This window comes from Callorhinus ursinus, unplaced genomic scaffold (assembly GCF_003265705.2).
Source record: "Callorhinus ursinus isolate GAN/ISIS: 27379988/994484 unplaced genomic scaffold, GSC_fseal_2.0 scaffold1, whole genome shotgun sequence".
Classification (NCBI taxonomy): domain Eukaryota; kingdom Metazoa; phylum Chordata; class Mammalia; order Carnivora; family Otariidae; genus Callorhinus; species Callorhinus ursinus.
In genome coordinates, this window is record NW_027397063.1 from 73,346,999 (window position 1) to 73,359,087 (window position 12,089).

Consider the following 12,089-nt stretch of genomic DNA (forward strand, 5'->3'; position numbering starts at 1 on the left):
CCTCCATCTGAGGAAGTTCCACCCTTCCTTTGCCCACTCTCCTTGCCCAGGGTTTCAGGCACCTCATTGGGAGGTATACATGGTACTCTTACTTGCCTTGCTTGTGACCTCTTTTCCCCATCCTTTAAAGAATACTGTCCTCCTCACCATCTTTGAAAGTGTTCTGACACACCACCAGTTGTAAGATGCATCCTGATTACAGATATTAAAATGGAGAAAATGTCTTAGAATCTCTGAAAAATGGTAGGTAGCTTCCTTTCTTGCCTGACGCTCAAATGGGAGAGCAAACACTGGAGAGACTAGTAATGCCAAAATATAGCTGAGAGCCTTACAGAGTGAGCAAATACAGAAGCCAAAGGTAACTCCAAGATGTAGCAGCTGATGGGGATTATACAATCAATATCTTCTAAAATAAATCCTCTTACCAGAGTGTTGCTGGAATTAGTGCTTACTGTCATTGAAGAAGCTGAAAGGGCTAATTGCCTATTGCTGAAAGAAACTGGAGGAATGAATGTTTAAATTCCTTTAATTCAAGTAGATGAGTGCCTACTACATGGGCAAGGAGTCGTGGTACCTTAAAATTAATGTGTTTTTAAAGTTTGTAGTTTTTAAGAAAAACTTAATTTTTCATGAAAATGTGAATAGTTAATTCTATCATTAAATAATAAACCTCAATTTAGTGGTAGTTTAGCAACATCAGTTCTTGCAGAAAAATGAAACAGTCACCCAATTCCCACATGAAAACAGTTTCACAAGCAGTTGGAAAATTCTTCCAGATTATTCCTGAATTCTTACCTAACAAGTGTTTTTCTCAGACAAGTGGATCTTCATTTACCCAGATGATACGTAGATGTTTCCTTAAGTTTAAGAACTATATTATTCCCTGTGGAAAAAGCATGTTATATAATACAGCTTTTCTGGTCTTGGCCAAAGAACCCAATTCTGTACATTACTTGTTTCTGGCTTGACCATTTTCAAACAATAAGTATGGATCTGATTATTGAGGAGAGTAAATTGTTCTGTAGAAGTAAAATATGGATCTGAGTGAAGGAAGTGCTTCTAGAGCATTTGCAGTTTCCCAGGAATTTTTCTGACGTACTACCAGTGCATATAGTTTGATACTTATTTTCTTTTAAAGATTTTTATTTATTTGAGAGAATGAGAGAGAGAGCATGAGATGGGAGAGGGTCAGAGGGAGAAGCAGACTACCCACTGAGCAGGGACCCTGACACCGGACTCAATCCCGGGACTCCAGGATCATGACCTAAGCCGAAGGCAGATGCTTAACCAACTGAGCCACCCAGGCACCCCTAGTTTGATACTTAAAAACATTGATTTCACTTACTTTCCTTAACTTGCCCTCCCTCACCCCCCACCCCAGTATATAATACTCGTAAATAATTGTGGTAGAAAATCTTATTCAGATGGACTTTCAATCAGACTTTCTTTACTATTTTTAATCTCCCTAAATTATATATCTTTATTTTGTAGGTATCATAGCGGCAAATGTTTTTGTATTCTGTTTATGGAGAGTACCTTCTCTACAGCGGACAATGATCAGATATTTCACATCTAACCCAGCCTCAAGTAAGTCTACTTATGACTTTATTTTGAGGTAGAGGTAATATGAAAGAAATATGCTTTATGTTATTGAAATGCTATAAAAAGGATGAGTTACTTGTCAACAATTATAAGCAAAATTCAGAAGATAGTCTGTAAGCTCCTTGAGGAAGGGGACCTCATCTCTCTTAGTCTTATGTCCCAGGTACTTAAAATGTGCCTTGCACATAGTAGATATGTTGACCAGGATCACTACAAGTTTACTCTTGGAGGATCCTGTTATATACAACTTCATATCTGTAATTGAAATAATTTACTAATTCTTTTTTCTAAGTAACTTTTGCCATAAGGACAAGTTGCTTTCATTGAACTGAGAATTTTTATTGGTTGCTTACTAAGTAGAAGAAATTTAAGATAATTTTTTTACCACCTTGAAAAATACTATGGTAAACCATCTTATTTAAACTTATTTCTATTTTTTTATAAAGATTTTTTTTTTATTCATTCGAGACACAGAGACAGAGAGCACAAGCAGGGGGAGAGGCAGAGGGAGAAGCAGGCTCCCCGCTGAGCCAGGAGCCAGACATGGGGCTCGATCCTAGGACCCTGGGATCATGACCCGAGCCGAAGGCAGATGCTTAACCATCTGAGCCACCCAGGCACCCCTTATTTAAACTTTTTAATTTGCTCTATTTTTGTTTCCTATTTTGAGTTTTTTGTAATAGTAGTGAAAAAAATCTAAAAAATCTAAAACAGATCATTTTTAGATCATGGCTGTGTGTCCTATGATTACCAGACTGTTTTTCTTTCTCTTGTAGAGGTCCTTTGTTCTCCAATGTTGCTGTCAACATTCAGTCATTTCTCCTTATTTCACATGGCTGCAAATATGTATGTTTTGTGGAGCTTCTCCTCCAGCATAGTAAACATTCTGGGTCAGGAGCAGTTCATGGCAGTTTACTTATCTGCAGGTAATAAGTTTTTATCTGGGGATCTTTCAGAGTATAAGCACTTTCCCTACCTGGAGAAGGAAGGAAGGGAATGGTTATAGCCATATTCTACACATGAAGATTGTATATAGAGAATTGTACAAACTGTCTATAGAGAAGGATACCACAGACCGATGGGGTTATCTTTTCTGCTTCTCATTTTGCTGGTTTCTTCTTAGATTATTTAGTATGTTTAGTTTTAAATCAGGATAGACAGGAGTTAAGGTTTAGTGTAGAATTTAAGGATGTCATTTTTATCTCATTAGGCTTTGGTTTCTTTAGCTCAGGTCCACCATTTTATAAATAGGTGCTTCCCAGACTTCCTGACTGTCTCAATCATCTGGATCTTTGTTAAATAACCTTAAGCTCATTTACCACAGTGTGTTCAGTTTCCAGAAAGCTTTAGATCAGAACTTTGTAATAAGATTGTCAAGAATGAGTTTATATTCTATATTTGCTGCAAGCATATATCTTAGTCTGGAACCACTCCAGTCCGTCCTGGAGATAACATCATTTCCTTATTTCAACTAGGAAATGGTAGTAGTGGATTCCAAGTTCCTAGATGCTACTAAACTGGCAAGTGGTCAGTTAAATTTTACCTCTCTGTTTGCAGAATGTACTTAATTAAAAACCACACAGCATAAAAATTCATTTCTGAAATCCTTTTTTTTTTAAATTTAGTTTATTTTTTTAATAATCTCTATACCCAATATACACCTTGAACTCACAACCCTGAGATCAAGAGTCACATGCTCATCTGGCTGAGCCAGCCAGGAGCCCCTAAAATCCCTTTGTTTAAAAACAGTATATTGGGGCACCTGGGTGGCTCAGTTGGTTAAGCGCCTGCCTTCAGCTTAGGTCATGATTCTGGAGTCCTGGGATCAAGCCCTGTGGCAGGAAGTCTCCTTCCCTCCCTCTCCCTTTGCTTCCCTCCCTCCACTCTGTGCCTCCCCCCCCCGCCCCATGCTCTCTCCCCCACTCATGCACTCTCTCTCACAAATCTTTAAAAAATAAAATAAATAAAATAAAAAACAGTGTATCTGGGAATCATACTGTAGGGTGGGAAAAAAAGCACTTGAGAGCCTGAAGTCAGAAGACCTAGTTTTATTAGATCCTATTTCTGCTACCTGCTGTGTGATGTTGCAGAAAAGACTATACACCTCTCTGAGGATAATGATACTTAATCTCTCATGACAAGGGGTTGTAGAAAGGGTTAAATAGAAGCATCTACCACAAGGCCCAGAATGGATGCTTAATCAGTTTTAATTAAATATCCATGCATCTGGTCCCTCAAAACTAGAAACTGAGCAACATCTTTGGCCTGTGACAAAAGTGTATAGTTCTTTCCCCAAGCACTAGTTGTATTGTTGTAGGTACAAACGGGTCTTTTTCAGGTGCCATTAATTCCTGCTCTCTAGGAAGCTGTTTTCAAAAATGAGCCACATTCAGCTTAGATAACATTGGAGCCAAAGGGACTTGTAAAAGATCATCTAGTCTAGATCTGCAGCAGAGTCATTTGGCAAGCTGAGTAAAATATAGATTCCCTGGTCCCACTCCAGAGAATCTGATTTTAGTGTTTGGAGTGCAGCCCAGAGGATTCCCAGAGAGTTGGTGGGTTTGGAACTAGTCTCTTTCATGTTATAGATGAGAAAAATGAGAACTGAGAAGTAAAGTGAATGACCTTATGTCATTCAGTAAGTTGTACAGTTGGTCAAACTTTTTCTTACAAATATCTGAAGTGATTGTGTAGGTATTCATGCCTGCACCTTGTAGTGACCCAGGTAGAAATCCAACACTGTTAGCCTCTGTGGGGTGGAGATCAGAAATGGAAACCATTTTTATACTTTACAAAAATTATCAAAATGTGACTTATTTCCCAGGTGTTATTTCCAATTTTGTCAGTTATGTATGTAAAGTCGCCACAGGAAGATATGGACCATCACTTGGTGCAGTAAGTATTTCTAATGTAAATTTTCTTAATTTAGTTTTTAACTTCATTTTGACATAATTTTAGGCTTACAGAAAAGTTGCATAATTATTACAATGACTTCTATATACCCTTTACCCTACTGTTAAGTACAGAACCACAGTACAATTATCAAAGCCAGGAAATTAACATTTGAAACAATACTACTAACTAATCTGTATCTAATTTAGAATTCATACCTTTGTAGAGCCTTGTAAACTTCAGGCTATAGCTTTTAACTGTTGGTCATTTATATATACTTACTGGAAAAGTACAAATCAAGAAGAGTAGTCAGAACAGTTGGGTGTCCAATCCCCAAAACCAGAGAGCCTAATCTAGCATTGGAAAATTGAAAATAATTACAGATTTGATTCTGGGACTATATCCTTCTGTTGAAGTCACTATTTGAGTGTCTGCTATGCAGATTAGACTAGTAGGCACTGTCCTAGAGACTGGGGATGCAGTCAGTGAGCAAGATGATCACAGTTCCTGTCTTTAGGCGTTCTGGATGCTTAAAAACAAGAATACAAAAAAACAAAAACGCAAATGTGTTTTTTGAGTTTAATGGCAGATTTCTAGGCACATAGAAATCTTTGCATAACATTTCTCTAAAGACTACACATTCATTTTGTACATATTTAAGTGCAAATCACTTAAATGCATTCAAATAGGGGATTTCCTATTTAAAGAAACTTCTTGAAGGTTCATTTTTAGAAAAAGAATTCTTAGGTAATCATCCCATAATGTGTGTGTTCCTCAGATTTGTGTGTACTTAATTTCTTAGTGAGACCTATATCTTCTCCTATCACCTACTTGATTTCTTAAGCACCCCTTTTTCCCTTCATGGAATGTTTTATATATAAAATTTGGTGCTGGTATAATTTACATATTTCAAATCCTGTCCTTTACCTCATTCACCAAGTAAGCATCTGTTATGTGAAGGCAGTGAAGACCACTGGGGTGAATCATAAATGGACTCTGACTTTAGTTGGGGAAAAAACATTATACACATACATAATACACACCAAAAGGGCGGAGTGATCTCTAGAGGAGTTTGAGTGTCCTGAGAGTGAGGAGACATTTCTCATTAACTGAGGGGATCTTGGAGGGCTTTTTTTTATTTTTAAGATTCATTTATTTACTTTGGAAAAAGAAAGAGCGAGAGTGTGGGGAGGGGCAGAGGGAGAGGGAGAATCCTCAAGCAGACTTTGCAGTGAGTGCAAAGCCGGACATGGGGCTTGATCCCACAACCCCAACCAAGATCATGACCTGAGCTGAAATCAAGAGTCGGGTGCCTAACTTACTCAGCCACCCAGGTGCCCCTGGGAGGGCATTTTGATGTGCCTTCAGACAAGTGTTATTCTCATTTTACAGATAAGAAACTGAGTGTGGCACATGATATTTGGAATTAGACTGGTTTGAATTCCAGCTCTGTCACTTACTTGTGATTTCTAGAACATATATTACTGAACCTCTTTGAACTTCAGCTTCTCTATATAAAATGGGGATAACACCTCTCTTTTGGATCCTCAGTGCAGGTGTGTTTAGAATGCTTAGCATAATAAGGAGCATGTACTAAGAATTGTGGAGTTCCTGTTCAGTCATCAAAATTCTGTAGAGCCATGTCAGGATAAAATTATTGTCCCCAGTAATTAAAGAAAACAAAATCGCCAGGAATAATGGCATTTTTAATGAGAAAGCTACAAAAAAAATACTATTGACAAAGTTTTGTTTTGTCAATTAACATATTGGCACTAGGGAGCAAGAATACTGACTGGATTTTGGTAAGGGTTTTGTTTAGCTAGAGCTCTGTGTGTTTTGAATCTCACTTAAAAATTGTTTTTTAGTAGTTATTGGTAGGAAGCTTTTCACTAGTGTGGTTTTCAAAAGTTTATTGTCTGTGAAATGTGACCCTTAATCTTGAGATGGCAAAGATCAATAAAATGTTTGTTGTAGGAAAAAGCATTTGTTAAAATGTTGGAGTTTTTTTCACTTGATGTTGTAGCTTATCACAGGATAAATTTGCTCACCAACATTATGATACTTTAATCAGTGAAGTTACAGTAAGTTATCACTGATTTAATTTGTATATAAAGTGAATTCTCTGCTAAATTAGGAAAGTATCTTTAGTCTCTTCCTACAGGGTTGCAAGTAAAATAAAATGGTCACTAGAACAGATTCATTTGGAATTCCATTTTGATTTATTTATAGTGTTTGGAGTGTATCTCTTTGTATAACTTTCTTAGTGGCTGCTCTAGGTATTGCAATATATATATATATATATATATATATATATACACATATATATGCATACATACATACACATACATCACTTATCACAGTGTACTGGTGGTGGTTGAGTGAAGTGAACCGTACCTCCATTTTCATCCCTGTATCTTCCTCAAATTATAATTGCCTTAAATATTTCCTCTGCGTACATTTAGAATATCGGCCACTGTTGTTGTTATATGTGCTCAACCACTAAGCATCATTTAGAAAATTCCAAGGGAGGAGAAAACTATTGTATTTATGCATAATTTTTACTTTTTCCATTGTTCTTCTGCCCTGATGCTTCAAGATTTCTTCCATCTATCATTTTCTTTTTATTGAAGGAATTTCCTTTAGCCATTCTTTTAGGTAGATCTCCTAGTGATAAATTCTCTTAGGTTTTTCTTTGAGAATGTCTGCCCCTTCATTTCTGAAGGATATTTTCACTGGATAAAAAATTGCAGGCTGACATTTCTTTTGGCACACGAAAAATATTGTGCCACTTCTTTTTGGCCTCCATAGTCTCTGAAGAGAAATCCTTTGTTGTTCAAATAGCTTTTTGCCTATAGGTAAGTTGTTGCTGATCTCTTTGAAGATTTTTTTCTTTGTCTTGAGTTTTCACAAGTTTGACCCTGTCTTGTCATGGATATCTTTGTGTTGATCTTGTTTGGGGTTTGCTTAGCTTCTTGAATCTAGAGTTTATGTCTTTTGGGAAATTTTCAGCCATTACTATTTCACATACTTTCTCAGCCTCACTCTTCCTCCCTCTTCTGGAACTCTGATGACATGATATTAGATCACTTATAATCTCATGGGTCCCTGAAATTTGGTTAATTTTTTTTGGTCTTGTCTTTCTGTTGTCCAGACTGGGTAATTACTATTCTGTTTCAAGTTCACTAATTATTTTCTTTGTCCTTTCCATTCTGGCTTGGCCCATTTATTGAGTGTTTTTATTTAGGGTACTATATTTTTCTGTTCTAAAGTTTACATTGTTCATGGTGTCTTCTGTTTCTTTGAGCTTTTCTATTTCTGTGCTGTTTTTCACTCATTTCAAGCATGTTTGTAATCACTCATTAAAGCATTTTTATAATTGCTGTTTAAAAATGCTTGTCAGACAGGGCACCTGAGTGGCTCAGTCGGTTGGACAGCTGACTCTTGTTTTTGCTCAGGTCATGATCTCATGGGATGGGATCAAGCCCCGACCGGGTCTGCGCTCAGCGGGGAGTCTGCTTGAGATCCTCTTCGTTTGCGCCCCCCCCCCACTTGCATGCTAGCATGCTCTCTCTCTCTCAAATAAATAAAATCTTAAAAACCAAAATGTTTGTCAGACAATATCTGTGTCATCTCGCTGGGGTCTGTTGTCTTTTCTCATTCAAGTTGAGATTTTTCTGGTTCTTGGTATGGTGAGTGATTTTTTAAATGAAACCTGAACATTTTGGATATTATGAGACTTTGAATCTTATTTAAATCTACTGTTCCCCTCATCCTCTGATGAGGGGAAGGGATGTGTTGACCATTAGTGTCTGGTGAGGTGGAAGTAGTCCAGGTTTCCTACTCAGCCTCCATTGACACCTAGGGGACAGGGCTCTTGTTACTAAAGGGCATGACTGGGAGTTCTGGGAGTTCAGTCTCCTTGTAGACCTCTCTTGGCTAGGAGGAACAGGGCCTTGTTACTGCTGCCTACATGACTTCCACTGACACTACCCTGTCGACAGTATTGGGATGCCGGGTTGCAGTCTGCAAGGGTAGAAGTCTAGGCTCTCCCCTCAGCCTTTGTTGATGGGGATTGGGCCACAGCTTGTTCTTTTGTTTGGCTGGTGTAGAGTGGTTATTATCTAAAAGTTGATTGTCTTGCTAGGCTACCCTTTCTTGGTCCTTTGGCTACAGAGAGCATTTTAGGGTGTGGGGATGGACCCATTTTGTCTCAGTTCTTTGATGTTTCCAGGTGATGAGCTTCTCCAGAGCCAAGTCTGAGTTATGTGAGGCCAAAAGAAAACCCAGGGGACTCACTACTGTGTCATTCCTTAGATCCCAGGGTTCCTTGCTGGTCTGCTTTCTTCGCTCAGCCTTTTAGAGTCTTCTTATGTTTGTTTTACATGTAATGCCAGGGTTTTTAGCTGTACTCACTAGCTTGTGGAAACACAAAGCCCCTTAGAGCAAATTCATTTAAAATTCATCGTGCAAAAAATAAAAAAATAAAATAAAATTCATCGTGCAAAAAAATCACACGTGAACAATTATAGTTATGAAGATTATATGGATAAAGAATTGTTTATGAAAATTTACTTATGAAACAAAAAATTATATACGTACATAGTGTACGTTTTACATTTAAGTCTGTGTTTCACTTTGAAAGAACTGCAAAAGACTCTTGAACCACAGTCACCAGTTTTTAACATTTTGCCACATTTCACTACCATTTTCTCTATATCTACATACTATTTTTTCTGAACTGTTTGCAAGTAGGTTGCATATATCATGCCCTTTTTACCCCTAAATACTTCAGTGTATATTTCTAAGAATATGAATATTCTTGTATCTTTCCACAGTTCAGTTATCAAATTCAGGAAATTTAATATTGATATAATACTTTAACTTCATTTATAGAACATATTCCAGTTTTTGTCACCTGTCCCAATAATATCTAGTAGCTATTTTTTCCCCCTCTAAGATCATGTATTGCATTTAGTGGTTATGTCTCTCTGGTCTTCTAAAAGCTGGAACATTTCCTTCCGCAGCCCCCCCTTTTTTTTTTTAATTGAAGTATAATTGACGTAACATTTTAGTTTCAGTGTACAACATAATGATTTGATATTTGTATATATTGCAAAATGATCACCACAGTAAGTCTAGTTAACATAGTTAAGAGTAAGTCTGTTACCATTTATAGCTAAACATATTTTTCCTTGCGATAAGAACTTTTAACATCTGTTCTCTCAGCAACTTTCAGATATGCAACACAGTAGTATTAACTGTGGTTGCCATGCTGTACATTACATCCCCATGACTTACCTATTTTATAATTGGAAGTCTGTACCTTTTGACCCCCTTCACCCATTTTGGCTCTCCACATCCCAGACTCTGGTAGCTACCAGTCTGTTCTCTCCATATGTGAGCTTGCTTTTTGTTTTTTTAAGATTCCATACATAAGTGAAATCATACAGTATTTTTCTTTCTCTGGCTTATTTCACTTAACATAATGCCCTTAAGGTCAATCCATGTTGTCACAAATGGCAAGGTTTCCTTCCTTCCTTCTTTCCTTCATGATTTTATTATTATAGAGATTGCATGCACGAGCAAGGGGAGGGGCAGAGCAGAGGGAGAGGGAGAGAATCCCAAGCAGATTCCATGCTAAGCCCAGAGCCCAGCACAGGGCTCAATCTCACAACCCTGAAATCATGACCCAAGCCGAAATCATGAGTCAGACACCCAACTGACCAAGCCACCCAGGCACCCCAAGATTTCCTTCTTTTTAATGGTTGAATAATATCCGTGTGTGTGTATGTGTATGTGTACACACCACGTTTTCTTCATCGATGGACGCTTAGGTTGTTTCCCTATCTTAGCTATTGTAAATAACTCTAGTATGAACATGGGGGTGCATATACCTTTTTGAGTTAGTGTCTCTGGATAAATAGCCAGGAGTGGAGCTATTGGATCATATGAAAATTCTGTTTTTAATTTTTTTAATGATTTAATTAATAATTTATCGAGAGAGTGCACGAGCGAGGGGAGGGGCAAAGGAGAGAAAGTATCTTAAGCAGACTCTGTGCTAAGCACGGAGCCCATAATGGGCTTGATCTCCAGACCCTGAGATCATGACTTGAGCCGAAATCAAGAGTTGGTTGCCCAACTGACTGAGCCACCCAGGTGCCCCTCTGTTTTTAATTTTTTGAGGAACTTCCATGCTGTTTTCCATAGTGGTTGCACCAATTTACAGTCCCATCAATGGTGCATGAGGTTTCCTTTTTCTCCACATCCTTGCCAACACTTACTATTTTCTTTTTGCTAATAGCCATTCTAACAAGTGTGAAGTGATACCTCATTGTGATTTTGATTTTTATTTCCCTGATGATTAGTGATACTGAGCACCTTTTCATGTGTCTGCTGACCATCTAAATGTCTTCTTTGGAAAAATGTCTGCAGATCTTCCCTTTTTAAATTGGATCGTGTTTTTTTGCTATTGAGTTATATGAATTCTTTATTTCAGAAATTAATCCCTTACCGGATATAATTTGCAAATATTTTCTTGCATTTGGAAGGTTGCCTTTTCATTTTGTTGACAGTTTCCTTTGCTGTACAGAAGGTTTTGGGTTTGATGTAGTCCTGCTTGTTGCTTTTGGTCAGCCCTTTTTTTTTTTCCCATGTCAATAACAGTTTTGAACAATACAGGTCAGTTATTTAATAAAATGTCCATCAACTGGGTTTGTCACATTTCCTCATGATGAGATGCTGATGGTGTGTTTTTTGGTTGGAATGCTACACGAGTGGTGTTACGCCCTCGGGTACCACAACTGGAGGCACATAATGCCCATTTGTCCCTTATTGTCCATTTGTTGACTGTTGTTATCCAGCTTCTCTACTGTAAAGTTACTGTTTACCTTTTAAAATTAATGTGTAATTTGTGAGAAGGTGCTTTTGGGATTTATGTAAGTATCAGGATTTCTTGTTTGTCAACTTCCTCACCCCCCCTTAAATAGCATCCATTGATTATTCTGGCTTGAATCAGTTTTTGCTCTGATGGTTGTTAAAAGAGTGAAGGTGTACATCTCATTAGTTTTTCCTAATGTTAACATCTTCTATAACCATAACTTACCAAACTAAAAAATTAACATTGGTAGAGCATTGTTAAACTGCAGACTATATTTGGATTTCCAATTTCCCCATGGTGTTCTTTTTTTTTTTCCCCAGGATACTACATTGCATTTAATTATCATGTCTTTTTAGTATCCTCCAGTCTGTGATGGTTTCTCGGTCTTTCCTTGTCTTTCATGACTTTGATACTTTTGAAGAATAGTGGGAATATATTTTGTAGAATGTCCCTCACGGAAGTTTTATTATTATTTATTATATTTATTTTTTATTTTTTTAAAGATTTTTAAGTAATCGCTACACCCAACGTGGGGCTTGAACTCAACCCTAAGATTGAGTCACATGCTCTACCAACTGAGTGAGCCAGGTGCCCCAGAGTTTTATTATTTTTAATAAGTGACTAGAACTGAGAACTTTGGCAGAAGAGTGAAGTTAAAGCGCTGGCCTCCTTTGCTCTCCCCTTAGCCTCCAGCTGCACTCAGCTTCTTTGCATTTTC

The 12,089-nt window shown here is 37.6% G+C and overlaps 1 protein-coding gene across 4 annotated transcripts in view; it reads left to right on the top strand.

The window, feature by feature from the left end:
• The window catches only part of PARL (presenilin associated rhomboid like), a 54,416-nt gene that overhangs the window by 28,995 nt on the left and 13,332 nt on the right, over positions 1–12,089 (top strand). For 3 of the 4 annotated variants that reach the window (XM_025877730.2, XM_073896413.1, XM_073896399.1), the window contains exons 5-7: positions 1,492–1,587; positions 2,379–2,528; positions 4,427–4,497. In XM_025877730.2, coding sequence (XP_025733515.1) covers positions 1,492–1,587; positions 2,379–2,528; positions 4,427–4,497 — 317 coding nt within the window. The remainder of the gene's footprint in view (positions 1–1,491; positions 1,588–2,378; positions 2,529–4,426; positions 4,498–12,089) is intronic. The other variant, XM_025877738.2, reaches the window with a different exon arrangement.